General features: G+C 47.9%; 1 protein-coding gene across 1 annotated transcript in view; it reads right to left on the bottom strand.

The window, feature by feature from the left end:
• Nucleotides 1-339: 339 nt before the first annotated feature.
• Nucleotides 340-19,945, bottom strand: part of LOC137346091 (butyrophilin subfamily 3 member A1-like) — a 127,527-nt gene continuing 107,921 nt past the window's right edge. Inside the window, exons 12-18 of the mRNA XM_068009387.1 lie at nt 17,000-17,026; nt 16,356-16,382; nt 12,851-12,877; nt 11,186-11,212; nt 10,226-10,252; nt 4,421-4,447; nt 340-2,672 (exon numbers count right to left, since the gene is read on the bottom strand). Of these exons, the coding sequence (XP_067865488.1) occupies nt 2,155-2,672; nt 4,421-4,447; nt 10,226-10,252; nt 11,186-11,212; nt 12,851-12,877; nt 16,356-16,382; nt 17,000-17,026 (680 nt within the window). The 3' untranslated portion in view covers nt 340-2,154. The remainder of the gene's footprint in view (nt 2,673-4,420; nt 4,448-10,225; nt 10,253-11,185; nt 11,213-12,850; nt 12,878-16,355; nt 16,383-16,999; nt 17,027-19,945) is intronic.

Genomic DNA, 19,945 nt, shown 5'->3' with positions numbered 1-19,945 from the left:
ACCACTGACCACCTCCAGGTGCTTACCCATTGTCTCTCGAGGTAAGGAGGCCAAAGAAGAAGAAATTAATATGTTATTCAAATCTTGAGTGAGTCCCCAATTAATATGTTATTCAAATCGCGGACGAGCCCCCAATAAATATATATGACCGATCGCTCCTGTCAAAGCCCCCAATCAAAATATACGATTCTGATTGTGGTGGGACCAACGCACTGTTAATTCAATCCCGTCGCTCCACAGATCACCTGACACATCATATAAAACTTTCCAACTTAAAGAAAGACCCAAACAAATTGTACCATCTATTAACCCTGAAGGAGGCTAACCAAACCAGGTGTCTTTAAATCAACAAATTAACTCTTTAATTTCGAAGAACTATATTTTTAAACACTATGAATATATAAACAACATTTAAAATAGAAAAAATAACTGTCCTTGCAAATTTACAGTCCAACGTTGCTTGAAGTCCTCACAGTTGTCCGATGTGGAAAAAAGGTTCCTTCACAGTAGAACAGTCCGTTATATAACTCCAGCAGTTGGTAATGCTTTCCTTCTCCAGCGAATTTCAACAATTAATGACTTGCAAACATGATTAACAGATCTCTTGCAAGCCTTAAAGGCAAACTGCATATTCTGAATAAAAACTACAGGACCATGACACTGGTCAAAATTTTTATAATTGTGTTTACTTAACCTTTCTTATTCCTGTGAGTACATTACATTTATTGTTAATTGCCATTTCCATGGCACCCAAAGCAACCTCTGGAGGCAACCTGTCTGCACTAACCAATTAAGTTTATTGCTACCTCTTACTGACAGAATATTTCAATGTGTGTGTTTATCTTCCAAGCCCCTGACAACAGAGACACAAATGGATTTCCCAACTTGTTCCTAACAGGGACCTTGAAATTCTTTAACTCTACCTTCTTAAAGGGGAATCTCAGTGAGTTCTAAAAACTGGCCATTTATTCAATCTCTAACCCTAAAAGGCATAATACGCTAACTATTTCCAAATTCTACTTAAGTGAGCCTATTATTCCATCACACTACTACTCGACCTTCCTTCTCTTTTGTTTTCAAATTGCAGTCTGACCCAAACTGTTCTGTGAACACAACTCAGATCAAACCTGGGCCAGTAGGCCAGTCATCTGACTAGCTCTTTTTTTCAGGACAACCTGCCCATCAAGTTTTGTGGATTCTTTTAATCTTAGTAGACATGCTCAGTAGAGGGCTGGAATGCTGACCTTCACACCCTCAATGTCTTTTGATCAAAATCCATTTGGTTAATTGAGTCAGGGAGCAGTTCCATTGACTTCTCCAGACAACTGTCTCTTATAATGCAAATATTTCCAGCCACTATCCTGTTAGAATGCAGGTGCAGCCATGTTTTCAGTCCAGTAAGAGTTTAAAATTAGAGTTCCATAGGACGAAATTAATATGCCTCATACTTGGCAGGTGTGGTTTTCCTCAAAGTCTGATATCATATCCCTTGTCTTGCATATTCAGCCAATGTCTGTATTTCCCTGTGGCCTTTCCTGCCCTTCCTATAATGGTGGTTTCCCTCCAATCACTAGTCCCTTCTGGCATAAATGTCACTCCAGTCCCAACGTTCGGCAGTTGACCTTTGGGATAAATAGCTTTATCTGGATCTTCACTATCACTTGGTCCACTCTCAGTTAGCCTATTATCTGTCACAATCTGTTGCTCGCAAAGGTCCGACATATGTGCATGTGACATACATGGCGCATCATCCGTGTCCATCATTTTTCAGATTCTGTCAATGTATGATCAGCACCAATAAGCCGTGAGGAATGTACTCTGAAGGTTTAGTTGCCATGTTTTACCATCACTTCCTATAACTTTTTCTGAGCCTCTCCATTTCTTTCTGCCCTTCTCTTTTGTAATACACCATGACCCCGGTATTTAAATTCTTTTCTGATGGCCTGATTCGATACCTCAAAGCTCTCCTGAGTTTTTTTGAAAACCTCCGCCTTAATAAATTGTGACAGAAATCCCACATGCCAAATGGAAAATATTCGGAAATTACTTTAAAACAAATACAAAACTCGTCAGTGAAGTGGTTACTGCCCAGTCAAATTGAGCATCAGTTGACTTGTTCTTGGCCAGGCTAATGGTCAATGAGGTATCAGTCAACTAGTTCTTGACTGGGCAAATAGTTATGGGCACATCATCCCAGCCAGGCCAGAAAAAGGGGTAGACTTTGTCTGCGAAGTTAGCGTCGAAAGTGTAGAGATGGAACATGCTATCGGCATTGTAAAAGGACACCCTTCCCGTCTCAAGCTCCAGGAACACTCCGATCTTTCCGGGCCTGGTCGTCACGGTGACAGTGGAGCGACTCTCATCGCTTATCCCGTATGACACGCCGTCCCGCCCGATTGTCCAGAACCCGGCCTTGGTGCACAGGTTGGGCATGCCTTTCCGCTGGACCGACCCATTGGCAACGCCCACATCCCAGTAGGCCTTGTCCGCCACCTTCACCTCCCAGTAGTGTATGCCTGCTGTGAACCCGCCTGACCCTAACACGTATGGGACAGAGTCGAAACGCTCTGGGTTGTCGGGGACAATCAACGTCTCTCCGCCTTTCACGCTGTCCCCGTCCGGAGACACAGTCAGACACGCGTTGGCTGTCTTAGCGTCCAGCTTCACAGTGGCTAGGAAAGAACATAGGAATTTGTTCAGTCGGAGCTGGAGTAGACTACACAGCCCCTCGAGCCTGCTCCACCTTTCAACAAGATCATTGCCTATCTCCTACCTCAACCCCAGCTTCCCACACTATCCCCATATCCCTTACTCCCCTTAGTACCCAAAAATCTATCAACCCCTGTCTTGAATAGACGTAATTCCTGAGCATTCACCACTCCGATATTCACAACCCTTTGAGTGAAGAAGTTTCTCCATCTCAGTCCTAATCCGAAAACCCTTATCCTAAATCTATGACTCCCTATTTCTAGATTCTCCAGCCAGGGGGATTCAGCATCTCTGCATCTACCATGTCAATCCCCCAAGAATTTTACAGGTCTCAATGAGGTGACCTCTCATTTTTGTAAACGGCAAAGAATACAGGCCCATTCTACTGAATCTCTCAATCAAATTCGGGGGAGGGGGAGCTCTCGAGATCATCAGGACATGTTAGTTAGGAGGTTGCGCATTGTGACAAAACTGTAACTAAGTGGGTAGCAACATTCGCCTCTGAATCAGAGCCTCCTGAGTTCAAAGTCCAAATCCAGAGACTTTTGTCCAAAGATCCAGGCTGACACTCGCAGTGCGCAGTGCAGTCCTGAGGAAGTGCTGCACTGTCAGAGTTGAGACATTAAAACCTGGTCCCCTTTCTGCCCAATGCCCTAGCACTAATTCATCCCTCAGCCAAAACCTCCAAACACTGATCTGTTTGTCTCATTCGCTGTTTGTGGGATCTTGCTGTGTGCAAATCGGCTGACCCACTTGCCAACTTTAAACAGCACTCCATTGGTTGGGAAGCACTTTGGCACATCCCGAGGGTGTGAAGGATGCTCCGTAAATATGGAGGTGTAGTGGCTCTGTAACTCACAGTCCAGAGAACGTGAGTTCAAACCACACTTTACCAACACCCCCACCCCCGACACCCAGGGCAGTTTATGAATTTGAATTCAGTTTAATACAAATCACGGAAATAATAATCTGACGTCAGTAAAAGTAGCCAGAAAACTTCCGGACTGTCATAAAAGCCCAACTGATTCATTACTGTCCTTTACCTGGTTTAGCCTAAATGTGACTCCAGCCCCAAACCAAATGGCCTCTGGAGAAGGTGCACCAATCAGATTCTCAATGGGGAACGAGGGATGGGAAATAAATGCAGGCCTTGCCAGCGATGCCCAGATCCCCAGAATGAATTTAAAAGTTTCTAATCCTCACTCTCACTCAGCAGTTTGCTAATTCCACTGGGCCTGACAATAACACAAGTGTTCCTGGATAGGACAGTCCTGTGTGAAATGTACGGTCTGCTGCCCCAAGAGTCATCGAGTCATTTACAGCACAGAAGGAGGCCATTAGGCCCATCGAATCTATGCTAGCTCTCTGTAGAGCAATCCAGTCAGTCCCATTCCCCTGCTCTGCTTCCACCATCCTTGTAGGCAGTGAATTCCAAGTCATCACTACTTGCTGCATAAAAAGCTTCTTCCTACCACATCCCCCCTGCATCTCTTTGTCCCCTCGTCCTTGCACCATCAACTAATGGGAACAACTTTTCATTGTCTACCTTATCTAAGCCTGTCAGAATCTTGTACACCTCTATCAAATCTCCCCACAATCTCCTTTTCTCCAAGGGGAATAACACCAGCTTCTCCAACCTAACCTTGTAGCTAAAATTCCCTATCCCTGGAACCACTCAGGTAAATCTCCTCTGCATCCTCTCAAGTCATACCTGCATAGCTCCGTATCCTGTCCCACTCTGAAAAAAACAGAAGACAGAGGATTAGTAACGTTTAATATACTCAAATGGAGCAATGATCAAAGTACGTGCCAGTTCAGAGTGAGTCAAGGACCTGAGGTAGGAGTTAGACGAAAGACAGCGCACTGCCCTCCTGGCATGGGATTGTGATTCATGTTAAATCACCACTCAAGCCACAATGCTTCTATACCTCATTCACACACACACACACACCTCCTATGATTCACTTACAACACACACACCTCCTATGATTCACTTACAACACACACACACCTCCTATGATTCACTTACAACACACACACCTCCTATGATTCACTTACAACACACACACCTCCTATGATTCACTTACAACACACACACCTCCTATGATTCACTTACAACACACACACACCTCCTATGATTCACTTACAACACACACACCTCCTATGATTCACTTACAACACACACAACTCCTATGATTCACTTACAACACACACACACCTCCTATGATTCACTTACAACACACACACAACTCCTATGATTCACTTACAACACACACACAACTCTTATGATTCACTTACAACACACACAACTCCTATGATTCACTTACAACACACACATCTCCTATGATTCACTTACAACACACACACCTCCTATGATTCACTTACAACACACACACCTCCTATGATTCACTTACAACACACACACCTCCTATGATTCACTTACAACACACACAACTCCTATGATTCACTTACAACACACACACAACTCTTATGATTCACTTACAACACACACAACTCCTATGATTCACTTACAACACACACACAACTCTTATGATTCACTTACAACACACACAACTCCTATGATTCACTTACAACACACACACACCTCCTATGATTCACTTACAACACACACACAACTCCTATGATTCACTTACAACACACACACAACTCTTATGATTCACTTACAACACACACAACTCCTATGATTCACTTACAACACACACATCTCCTATGATTCACTTACAACACACACACCTCCTATGATTCACTTACAACACACACACAACTCCTATGATTCACTTACAACACACACACAACTCTTATGATTCACTTACAACACACACAACTCCTATGATTCACTTACAACACACACACCTCCTATGATTCACTTACAACACACACAACTCCTATGATTCACTTACAACACACACAACTCCTATGATTCACTTACAACACACACAACTCCTATGATTCACTTACAACACACACAACTCCTATGATTCACTTACAACACACACACAACTCCTATGATTCACTTACAACACACACAACTCCTATGATTCACTTACAACACACACACAACTCCTATGATTCACTTACAACACACACACCTCCTATGATTCACTTACAACACACACACCTCCTATGATTCACTTACAACACACACACAACTCCTATGATTCACTGACAACACACACAACTCCTATGATTCACTTACAACACACACACCTCCTATGATTCACTTACAACACACACACCTCCTATGATTCACTTACAACACACACAACTCCTATGATTCACTTACAACACACACACAACTCCTATGAATCACTTACAACACACACAACTCCTATGATTCACTTACAACACACACACCTCCTATGATTCACTTACAACACACACAACTCCTATGATTCACTTACAACACACACACCTCCTATGATTCACTTACAACACACACACCTCCTATGATTCACTTACAACACACACACAACTCCTATGATTCACTTACAACACACACACCTCCTATGATTCACTTACAACACACACACCTCCTATGATTCACTTACAACACACACACCTCCTATGATTCACTTACAACACACACACCTCCTATGATTCACTTACAACACACACAACTCCTATGATTCACTTACAACACACACACACCTCCTATGATTCACTGACAACACACACAACTCCTATGATTCACTTACAACACACACACCTCCTATGATTCACTTACAACACACACAACTCCTATGATTCACTTACAACACACACACAACTCCTATGATTCACTTACAACACACACACCTCCTGTGATTCACTTACAACACACACAACTCCTATGATTCACTTACAACACACACACAACTCCTATGATTCACTTACAACACACACAACTCCTATGATTCACTTACAACACACACACCTCCTATGATTCACTTACAACACACACAACTCCTATGATTCACTTACAACACACACAACTCCTATGATTCACTTACAACACACACAACTCCTATGATTCACTTACAACACACACAACTCCTATGATTCACTTACAACACACACACCTCCTATGATTCACTTACAACACACACACCTCCTATGATTCACTTACAACACACACACCTCCTATGATTCACTTACAACACACACACCTCCTATGATTCACTTACAACACACACACAACTCCTATGATTCACTTACAACACACACAACTCCTATGATTCACTTACAACACACACACCTCCTATGATTCACTTACAACACACACAACTCCTATGATTCACTTACAACACACACACAACTCCTATGATTCACTTACAACACACACAACTCCTATGATTCACTTACAACACACACACAACTCCTATGATTCACTTACAACACACACACCTCCTGTGATTCACTTACAACACACACAACTCCTATGATTCACTTACAACACACACACCTCCTATGATTCACTTACAACACACACACAACTCCTATGATTCACTTACAACACACACACAACTCCTATGATTCACTTACAACACACACACAACTCTTATGATTCACTTACAACACACACAACTCCTATGATTCACTTACAACACACACACCTCCTATGATTCACTTACAACACACACAACTCCTATGATTCACTTACAACACACACAACTCCTATGATTCACTTACAACACACACAACTCCTATGATTCACTTACAACACACACAACTCCTATGATTCACTTACAACACACACACAACTCCTATGATTCACTTACAACACACACAACTCCTATGATTCACTTACAACACACACACAACTCCTATGATTCACTTACAACACACACACCTCCTATGATTCACTTACAACACACACACCTCCTATGATTCACTTACAACACACACACAACTCCTATGATTCACTGACAACACACACAACTCCTATGATTCACTTACAACACACACACCTCCTATGATTCACTTACAACACACACAACTCCTATGATTCACTTACAACACACACACAACTCCTATGAATCACTTACAACACACACAACTCCTATGATTCACTTACAACACACACACCTCCTATGATTCACTTACAACACACACAACTCCTATGATTCACTTACAACACACACACCTCCTATGATTCACTTACAACACACACAACTCCTATGATTCACTTACAACACACACACCTCCTATGATTCACTTACAACACACACACCTCCTATGATTCACTTACAACACACACACAACTCCTATGATTCACTTACAACACACACACCTCCTATGATTCACTTACAACACACACAACTCCTATGATTCACTTACAACACACACACACCTCCTATGATTCACTTACAACACACACAACTCCTATGATTCACTTACAACACACACAACTCCTATGATTCACTTACAACACACACACACCTCCTATGATTCACTTACAACACACACAACTCCTATGATTCACTTACAACACACACACACCTCCTATGATTCACTTACAACACACACACCTCCTATGATTCACTTACAACACACACACCTCCTATGATTCACTTACAACACACACACCTCCTATGATTCACTTACAACACACACAACTCCTATGATTCACTTACAACACACACACCTCCTATGATTCACTTACAACACACACACCTCCTATGATTCACTTACAACACACACACCTCCTATGATTCACTTACAACACACACACCTCCTATGATTCACTTACAACACACACACCTCCTATGATTCACTTACAACACACACACCTCCTATGATTCACTTACAACACACACAACTCCTATGATTCACTTACAACACACACACACCTCCTATGATTCACTTACAACACACACAACTCCTATGATTCACTTACAACACACACAACTCCTATGATTCATTTACAACACACACACAACTCCTATGATTCACTTACAACACACACACAACTCCTATGATTCATTTACAACACACACACAACTCCTATGATTCACTTACAACACACACACAACTCCTATGATTCATTTACAACACACACACAACTCCTATGATTCACTTACAACACACACACAACTCCTATGATTCATTTACAACACACACACAACTCCTATGATTCACTTACAACACACACAACTCCTATGATTCACGTACAACACACACAACTCCTATGATTCACTCACAACACACACAACTCCTATGATTCACTTACAACACACACACCTCCTATGATTCACTTACAACACACACACCTCCTATGATTCACTTACAACACACACAACTCCTATGATTCACTTACAACACACACACACCTCCTATGATTCACTTACAACACACACAACTCCTATGATTCACTCACAACACACACAACTCCTATGATTCATTTACAACACACACAACTCCTATGATTCACTCACAACACACACACCTCCTATGATTCACTTACAACACACACACCTCCTATGATTCACTTACAACACACACACACACCTCCTATGATTCACTTACAACACACACACACCTCCTATGATTCATTTACAACACACACACAACTCCTATGATTCACTTACAACACACACAACTCCTATGATTCACTTACAACACACACACCTCCTATGATTCACTTACAACACACACAACTCCTATGATTCACTTACAACACACACACACCTCCTATGATTCACTTACAACACACACACCTCCTATGATTCACTTACAACACACACACCTCCTATGATTCACTTACAACACACACACCTCCTATGATTCACTTACAACACACACACACCTCCTATGATTCACTTACAACACACACACCTCCTATGATTCACTTACAACACACACACCTCCTATGATTCACTTACAACACACACAACTCCTATGATTCACTTACAACACACACACAACTCCTATGATTCACTTACAACACACACACACCTCCTATGATTCACTTACAACACACACAACTCCTATGATTCACTTACAACACACACAACTCCTATGATTCATTTACAACACACACAACTCCTATGATTCACTCACAACACACACAACTCCTATGATTCATTTACAACACACACAACTCCTATGATTCACTCACAACACACACACACCTCCTATGATTCACTTACAACACACACACCTCCTATGATTCACTTACAACACACACAACTCCTATGATTCACTCACAACACACACAACTCCTATGATTCATTTACAACACACACAACTCCTATGATTCACTCACAACACACACACACCTCCTATGATTCACTTACAACACACACACCTCCTATGATTCACTTACAACACACACACACACACAGAGTGCTCCTACGATTAACTAAAGGTAGAGATTAAGACATGAATTGATCTTGGCACTTTACTGCTCTATTTGGTTCAGTAGCATCCTGTGCAGTCCATTTCCCAACTGCAAAAAAATACACAAAAGCTATTAAGCGCACATCCCTTGAATGTGCATTCACACTGGGGAGCATACCTGACTGAACAAGGGGCTTCCATTGCTCTAAAAGGAAACAGAGATGGCAAAGTATGAATAAAACCCCTTCAACACACAACTTTATTAACAAAACTTCCCCTTTATGTCAGTTTTTTTTCATGAGCAAAGTTTTTTTAATTAATGGCACGATTAACTAATATATTATAAAGAAAACCTTGTGTGGGTGTGACTTCCTGTCCACGCAGCAACATTTTTGATCACCATTGTAAATTCCTATGTCAACATCCCCACTCAATTTTGCTCTGTCAACTGTCACAGTTACAGACTCAATAGTTACAGACTCTAGTCACACGGTGGCTCCATGCAGTGAGTTTTTGAAGTCCCTTGGTCAACTCCAACGACATCTCGATATATAATAAAGAACTTGTAATGGTAGATTTTTCTATTAACGTCTCTGGAATCATCCTCCCATTAGAGAAATTGCCCGAGTTTCCATCTCTACCATGAAGCGACAGGAATGAAGATTATGCGGAATCTCCAGTGGGCGGCCGATTGGCAAAAGCCAGTTGTACATTGGGGGACAAGTTGATCCTCTAGTCTATAATCATTAACTGGGCCATGAGCAATCTCACATGATCAATTCATGAGAAATGAATCTGGAGTTTGATATGAATTATGCTGGACTCTATAATCTCTATTGAAGCCAAGAGACCAATGCTCAGGCAGTTTTTCATAAAGCCAACATTACCAATTTAGGGTCCAACTATGGGGAAAAGATTGAAGAGGCTGGGGCTCTGTATCCAGGACTAGTTCAGGAGATAAGTTGTCTGCAGCATCAGTCGTGAGATTAGTCATTCACAGGAACACAATATCCAAGTGAGGACAAGAAATGTCCTAGAACCGAACCCAATTTCCTATTCAACAACCACACCAGAACTGAAACAGATGTGACCAGACACTTAATGAATGAAGCCAGATTTTTACTGACAAAAAACTCACCGAATTCGGTGTGAAGCTTCTGATATTCTGCAAGTAGGAGATAATCAGAAAGGGTCAAAAGTGAAAGGTTAACATCTTCGAACAATTGACTGTTTTAATACATCAATGGCCTCACTAAACAAGAAACACTAAACAAAAGTTACCAACACTGACAATGTCAGCAACTAATACCAATGCTAATTGATAGCAGAAAATAAAGAACCCTACATTTATATACTGCCTTTCAATACAACGCAAAGAGTTTTACAATCAATGAGGTTCTGATGAAAGGTCACTGACCTGAAACATTAACTCTGTTTCTCTCTCCACAGATGCTGCCAGACCTGCTGAGTATTTCCAGCATTCTCTGTTTTTATTCACATACTAATGTGGTTTTAATCTGTGCAGTTTACTGGGCAGAAGAAAGGAAGAAGGAGGGGGAGAAAGAGAGAGAGATAGAGAGACAGATAAAGAGGAAAGGGGAAGTGGGAGAGAGGATGAAGAGAGAGATAGGCAAGGGGGAGAGAGAGGAGGAGGGGGAGAGAGGGAGAGGTTATGGGGAGAGGGAAAGGGGAGATGGAGAAATGGAGCTGAGGAGAGAGGCAAGAGGGGGGGAATGGGGAAGAGACAGGAGGCTAGGGAGAGTGGGAGAAGTGGAAAAGAGAAGGGGCGAGAATGAGAAAGAGAGAAAGAGGGAGGAGAGGGAGAGATGGGAAGAGAGAGGGAGAGATGGGAAGAGAGTGGGAGAGGAGGGCAACTGTAGAAGGGGAAGGAGAGAGAGAAGAAGGGGAGAGAGATGAAGGGGAGAGAGAGGAAGGGGAGAGAGAGGAAAAGAGAAAGAAGGAGCATGAGAGAAAGAGAGGTAGAGAAGCATTTGCTGCCTGTTCCCAAATTTCCAATCTGCTTTCCCTGAGGTTGCCTGCCCTCGCCCCCTCAACACCGCCTTCCTCACCGCTCCCCCTCAACACCACCCTCCTCTCCCCTCCCCCCTTCAACACCGCCCTCCTCACCCCTACCCCCTCAACACCGCCCTCCTCACCCCCACCCCAACACCGCCCTCCTCACCCGTCCCCCCTTCAACACCGCCCTCCTCACCCACACCACCTCAACACCGCCCTCCTCACCCCTCCCCTCCTCAACACCGCCCTCCTCACCCCTACCCCCTCAACCCTGCCCACCTCAACACCGCCCTCCTCACCCCCACCCCCTCAACACCGCCCTCAACACCGCCCTCCTCACCCCCACCCCCTTAACACAGCCCTCCTCACCACCACCCCTCCTCAACACCGCCCTCCTCACCCCCACCCCTCCTCAACACCGCCCTCCTCACCCCCACCCCATCAACACCGCCCTCCTCACCCCCACCCCCTCAACACCGCCCTCCTCATCCCCACCCCCTCAACACCACCCTCATCACCCCTCCCCCCTCAACACTGCCCTCCTCACCCCTCCCCCCTCAACAGCGCCCTCCTCACCCTTCCCCCCTCAACACCGCCCTCCTCACCCTCACCCCCTCAACACCGCCCTCCTCACCCCCACCCCCTCAACACCGCCCTCCTCACCCCACCCCCTCAACACCGCCCTCCTCACCCCCACCACCACCAGCTCCACATTGGGAATAGAAAGCTGAGAAATGAGCAGTAATAACCCAGTCCTTCAGTCCAAGACGCAAACACGTACACGTACCTGCTGTGGCAGCAGCCTTCTCTTCAGCTGTAAGACAGGAATCGAGAGGTTAGAAATGTGGAGCAATAAACACACAGAGACACGATACAGTGTCAGAAAAGGTCACTGCACAGTTCCTGCCCAATCAGGCGATTCCACCTTCGTGTGTCACCATGAGGAATGTATGCTACTGACCAGAGAGGATGCATCAATGCACCCAGTGAGAGCAGTGACCGAGAAACAGACCCGGTGAGAGCAGTGACCGAGAAACAGACCCAGTGAGAGCAGTGACCGAGAAACAGACCCGGTGAGAGCAGTGACCGAGAAACATACCCGGTGAGAGCAGTGACCGAGAAACAGACCCGGTGAGAGCAGTGACCGAGAAACAGACCCAGTGAGAGCAGTGACCGAGAAACAGACCCGGTGAGAGCAGTGACCGAGAAACAGACCCAGCGAGAGCAGTGACCGAGAAACAGACCCGGTGAGAGCAATGACCGAGAAACAGACCCAGTGAGAGCAGTGACCGAGAAACAGACCCGGTGAGAGCAGTGACCGAGAAACATACCCGGTGAGAGCAGTGACCGAGAAACAGACCCGGTGAGAGCAGTGACCGAGAAACAGACCCAGTGAGAGCAGTGACCATGAAACAGACCCGGTGAGAGCAGTGACCGAGAAACAGACCCAGTGAGAGCAGTGACCGAGAAACAGACCCGGTGAGAGCAGTGACCGAGAAACAGACCCGGTGAGAGCAGTGACCGAGAAACAGACCCGGCAAGAGCAGTGACCGAGAAACAGACCCAGTGAGAGCAATGACCGAGAAACAGACCCGGTGAGGGCAGTGACCGAGAAACAGACCCGGTGAGGGCAGTGACCGAGAAACAGACCCGGTGAGAGCAGTGACTGAGAAACAGACCCAGTGAGAGCAGTGAAGGAGAAACAGACCCTGTGAGAGCAGTGACCGAGAAACAGACCCGGCGAGAGCAGTGACCGAGAAACAGACCCGGCGAGAGCAGTGACCGAGAAACAGACCCGGTGAGAGCAGTGACCGAGAAACATACCCGGTGAGGGCAGTGACCGAGAAACAGACCCGGTGAGAGCAGTGAAGGAGAAACAGACCCGGTGAGAGCAGTGAAGGAGAAACAGACCCAGTGAGAGCAGTGACCGAGAAACAGACCCAGTGAGAGCAGTGACCGAGAAACATACCCAGTGAGAGCAGTGACCGAGAAACAGACCCAGTTGACAGCAATGACCGAGAAACAGACCCAGTGAGAGTAATGACCGAGGAACAGACCCAGTGAGAGCAATGACCGAGAAACCGACCCAGTGAGAGCAGTGACCGAGAAACAGACCCAGTTGAGAGCAGTGACTGAGAAACAGACCCAGTTGAGAGCAGTGACCGAGAAACAGACCCGGTGAGAGCAGTGACCGAGAAACAGACCCAGTGAGAGCAGTGACCGAGAAACAGACCCAGTGAGAGCAGTGACGGAGAAACAGACCCAGTTGAGAGCAGTGACCGAGAAACAGACCCAGTGAGAGCAGTGACTGAGAAACAGACCCAGTTGAGAGCAGTTACCGAGAAACAGACCCAGTTGAGAGCAGTGACCGAGAAACAGACCCAGTGAGAGCAGTGACCGAGAAACAGACCCGGTGAGAGCAGTGACCGAGAAACATACCCGGTGAGAGCAGTGACCGAGAAACAGACCCGGTGAGAGCAGTGACCGAGAAACAGACCCAGTGAGAGCAGTGACCATGAAACAGACCCGGTGAGAGCAGTGACCGAGAAACAGACCCAGTGAGAGCAGTGACCGAGAAACAGACCCGGTGAGAGCAGTGACCGAGAAACAGACCCGGTGAGAGCAGTGACCGAGAAACAGACCCGGCAAGAGCAGTGACCGAGAAACAGACCCAGTGAGAGCAATGACCGAGAAACAGACCCGGTGAGGGCAGTGACCGAGAAACAGACCCGGTGAGGGCAGTGACCGAGAAACAGACCCGGTGAGAGCAGTGACTGAGAAACAGACCCAGTGAGAGCAGTGAAGGAGAAACAGACCCTGTGAGAGCAGTGACCGAGAAACAGACCCGGCGAGAGCAGTGACCGAGAAACAGACCCAGTGAGAGCAATGACCGAGAAACAGACCCGGTGAGAGCAGTGACCGAGAAACATACCCGGTGAGGGCAGTGACCGAGAAACAGACCCGGTGAGAGCAGTGAAGGAGAAACAGACCCGGTGAGAGCAGTGAAGGAGAAACAGACCCAGTGAGAGCAGTGACCGAGAAACAGACCCAGTGAGAGCAGTGACCGAGAAACATACCCAGTGAGAGCAGTGACCGAGAAACAGACCCAGTTGACAGCAATGACCGAGAAACAGACCCAGTGAGAGTAATGACCGAGGAACAGACCCAGTGAGAGCAATGACCGAGAAACCGACCCAGTGAGAGCAGTGACCGAGAAACAGACCCAGTTGAGAGCAGTGACTGAGAAACAGACCCAGTTGAGAGCAGTGACCGAGAAACAGACCCGGTGAGAGCAGTGACCGAGAAACAGACCCAGTGAGAGCAGTGACCGAGAAACAGACCCAGTGAGAGCAGTGACGGAGAAACAGACCCAGTTGAGAGCAGTGACCGAGAAACAGACCCAGTGAGAGCAGTGACTGAGAAACAGACCCAGTTGAGAGCAGTTACCGAGAAACAGACCCAGTTGAGAGCAGTGACCGAGAAACAGACCCAGTGAGAGCAGTGACTGAGAAACAGACCCAGTTGAGAGCAGTGACTGAGAAACAGACCCAGTGAGAGCAGTGACGGAGAAACAGACCCAGTGAGAGCAGTGACGGAGAAACAGACCCAGTTGAGAGCAGTGACTGAGAAACAGACCCAGTTGAGAGCAGTGACTGAGAAACAGACCCAGTTGAGAGCAGTGACTGAGAAACAGACCCAGTTGAGAGCAGTGACTGAGAAACAGACCCAGTGAGAGCAGTGACTGAGAATCAGACCCAGTTGAGAGCAGTGACTGAGAAACAGACCCAGTGAGAGCAGTGACAGAGAAACAGACCCAGTTGAAACCAGTGACCGAGAAACAGACCCAGTGAGAGCAGTGACCGAGAAACAGACCCAGTGAGAGCAGTGACCGAGAAACATACCCGGTGAGAGCAGTGACCGAGAAACATACCCGGTGAGAGCAGTGACCGAGAAACAGACCCAGTGAGAGCAGTGACAGAGAAACAGACCCGTTGAAACCAGTGACCGAGAAACAGACCCAGCGAGAGCAGTGACCGAGAAACAGACCCAGTGAGAGCAGTGACAGAGAAACAGACCCAGTTGAGAGCAGTGACCGAGAAACAGACCCAGTGAGAGCAGTGACCGAGAAACAGACCCAGTGAGAGCAGTGACTGAGAAACAGACCTAGTGAGAGCAGTGACTGAGAAACAGACCCAGTGAGAGCACGGTTTGAGACGCTGTGCCAGTTTGATCACCTCCACCAATCTGAATTGACCATTGACACTTATGAATATTCTGCTAAAGCCACTTACCAAAATCACGCTTGTAGTTCTCATGCTCTGGAACAGAGGAGGAGAGGTTTCCATTACAAACTGCAATTTCACAACACCAATTTCATTTCTCTTTCTTCTTTGCCTCCTGTTATTTGTCCCCCACTATTTTCCAAAGGGCAGCCGAAGCCAGTCTCCATCTGCTGGCTACACTCTGCCCGTGTGGAACCAGTCATAGGGAATGGGAACAGTGATTACCATCCGCTCGAGTAATGGGAGTGGCAACACATTGGACAGGGGTTCTGTGCCAGCTGTACCCTTGACCCAGTGTCAAAGTAACCCAAGATCAAACAGCGAAAAGCAGTAAAGCACGTTCACTCCCCACCTTCCCGCACCATGGGTTGCCAACCATCCAGGATCGCCCTGGAGTCTCCAGGAATGAATGGTCAATGTCCTGGTCACTGCGATCGATGCCCAGGAGAATGGAATCAGTGAGGTGTTAAGAATTGTGTGCTTTCTTCAAAGGCTTTTCGTTCACTGCTTCCAAAACAATATGGGAGATGGCGGAAGAGCTGTTTAGGGACATTTGGAAGCAGGACGTCATGTGATGAAACCTCCAGAAATGCAGCCACCTCCCCCCCCCCCCACGACAGTCACATTTCCTCAGCGTGACAACTCACACTTACCTGCCTTAATGGCAATCTTCTCCTTTTCTGTAAAAGGGAAAATAAACAGAGGCATTAAAGCACAGAACCTTCTGGTCCCACCCACGGTGAGCCCCTTGCTCAGGGCCAGGGACACCGCCCGCTCGGTCTTCAGGAATAACACAGCCTTTCCGTACATTTTACAGGCAGCAACAATGGCCGAAGGGCCGACAACCTCGGCCATTGCTTTCACGCGTGCCTCTATCGTCATGTTCGGGTGGACGTAGCTCTTGACCCCACGCTTAGATGTTATTAGTGCAAACGGTGACGGGGCAACAGGTGCAGCTGCAGCAGCCGCGGCAGCAGATGTACGGGAGGGCCCCGCTACTGGCGGAGAAGGGCTTTGCCTTGGAGTCAAAGAGCCACACCCACCCTTAAGAAATAAAGCAAACAACAGTTTTTAAACTAAACCAATATGATGGGGGGGGGGCGGTGCGGGGTAGAGGAGAATAGGGGTGAAAAGGAAAAGGACAAGGAGAGGAGAGGAGAGGAGAGGAGAGGAGAGGAGAGGAGAGGAGAGGAGAGGACAGGAGAGAGGAGAGGAGAGGAGAGGAGGGGAGGGGAGGGGAGAGGAGAGGAGAGGAGAGGAGAGGAGAGGAGAGGAGGGGAGAGGAGGGGAGAGGAGAGGAGGGGAGGGGAGAGGAGAGGAGAGGAGGGGAGAGGAGAGGAGAGGAGAGGAGGGTAGGGGAGAGGAGAGGAGAGGAGAGGAGAGGAGAGGAGAGGAGAGGCAGCTGAGTGTTGGAAAGGAGAGAAGGGCAGCGAGGATGTTGCTGTGGTTCGGTGGTTGGAACACCTTACTGCAGAGTTCACAATCCAGTCTTCCAGTCAGGGGAGGGTTCCTCGCCCAGGTCGGCTACAGCTGCCCGGTTCTCTCCTTTTCTTGCTGTTCTGTAAAGACTTTCTTCAGCCGGGCAGCTCCAGCTGTCAGTCGTCTTTCCCTCGATCAGGAGAAGGCGTTTGACAGGGTGGATCACGAATACCGTTTCAGGACTCTGCACGCATTTGGACTCGGGCCGCATTGTGGCCCGGGTCTGACTTTTATACGCCGCCGCAGAGTGTCTGGTCTAAGTTAACGGGTCCTTGACAGCGCCCCTTCACTTTGGGAGAGGAGTGCGTCAGGGATGCCCCATGTCCGGCCAATTGTATACCATCTGCATAGTGCCGTTCCTGTGCCTGCTTCGCAGGAGGTTGACAGGATTGGCTCTGCACGGGCCGGCCATGTGGCTTGTCCTCTCGGCTTACGCCAACGACGCGGTCACAGATCCCATTGACATGCGGAGGATGCGCGACTGCCAGCAGACCTTTTCTGCCACGTCCTCCGCAAGGATCAATTGGGAGAAATGTTCCGGACTCCTGGTGGGTCAGTGGCGGGTGGACTCCCTGCCAGAGGAGTTAACACTTTTTGCGTGGAGCACCACGCACCTCCTCTATCTGGGAGTCCACCTTAGCCCCGCTGAGGAAGTCTGGCCGGCAAACTGGGAGGAGCTGGAGGCGAAAGTCTCGGCTGGGGTGTTGGACAGGACTGCTCTGAGTGCTTTCCGACAGGGGCCGAGCGTTGGTCATAAACCAACTGGTGGCCTCGATGCTGTGGTACCGGATGGTCACTTTGGCCCCGCCCCCTGCATTCGCCACCAAGATCCAGAAGAAGCTCGTCGATTTCCTCTTGGGCAAGAGGAAACACTGGGTCTCTGCAGCGGTCCTGAGTCTCCCGACAGGAGTGCGGCCAGTCGCTGGCATGCATACGCCCCCAGGCTGCAACTCTCCGCCTTCGGACCCTGCAGAGATAACTGTGTGTCGAGCGTCCTCCCAGATGGTGTGCGCTGGCGACATATTTTTTCCGCCAGTGTCACTGCCTTCAAGACGACACGCAGCTCCCAGTGGAGTCCGTTAGCCGCGCCTCTCTGAGGGAGTTGCCTGTCTTTTACCGGGATCTATTCCGACTCCAGAACATGGTTGCCTCCAGTCAGGGTGCTCCCCCGCCGGCGGAGGAGAGCGCCTTGGCTGTCCGGGCGGCCAGCTCCGGGGACGGACCGGCGCGTGGAGGAGTAACCGAAGCCCCCGGGACACCCCTCACCGTGGGCTGACCCCCCGCTCGGCTGGAACTGCTCATCGGACCCAGGCCCCGAAACCCTCCTCGGGAGCCGGTCCCGCACAACCCGAGCCACCTCTTGGAAATGCCCTCCGTGCTGTTCCAATCGGCACGGAGGGGTTTCCTGTACAGGCTGCTCCTGCACACTCTCCACTTGCTCGCCCTCGTCAGCCGGCCGGACACGCCCTGGCGGTCCGCGTTGCCATCTGGCGGCGAGGGGAAACCCCGATGGAGGTCTCTCTACGCGGGAGTGCTTCCCCTTTACATTGGGGACCTGGGGTGGAGGGTGTTGCACAGGGCAGTCCCGTGCAATAGACTTTTAAGTAGTTTCACGGACTCCCAGGCTGCCTGTACTTTCTGCGGCCTGGACGATTCCGTGTTTCACATATATACGGAGTGTGTGAGGTTGCAGCCCCTCTTTGAGTATTTGAAGGGGCTGCTCCTCAGGTTTTGGCTGCACTTCAGTTCCACGCTCCTGATCTTTGGGCACCTGGTGCGGAGGGGCATGGGCCGGGAGGAGGATCTCCTCGTCGGTCTGCTCCTGGGCCTAGCCAAGGTGGCAATTCACAGGTCCAGGCTGCGGGCCGTCGGGGGGCCCGTCCTCCCCGATTGCCTGCCCCTCTTCCGCGGTTACGTTCGCGCCCGGGTGTCCCTGGAGAAGGAGCATGTGGTGTCCGCCGGTACGCTTGAAGCCTTCTGCGACCAGTGGGCACCGCAGGGACTGGAGTGCATTGTCGACGCCGAGAATGGCATTTTAATTTGAGTTTTTTGTTTATTTGATTTTAATAAAGTTATTTTTAAAAGATGTATCTAAAGGGGGCCTGAGGAATAAAGGCCCC

Source organism: Heterodontus francisci, chromosome 29, assembly GCF_036365525.1.
Source record: "Heterodontus francisci isolate sHetFra1 chromosome 29, sHetFra1.hap1, whole genome shotgun sequence".
In the NCBI taxonomy this organism is placed as follows: domain Eukaryota; kingdom Metazoa; phylum Chordata; class Chondrichthyes; order Heterodontiformes; family Heterodontidae; genus Heterodontus; species Heterodontus francisci.
This window is presented reverse-complemented; position numbering and strand designations above follow the sequence as displayed.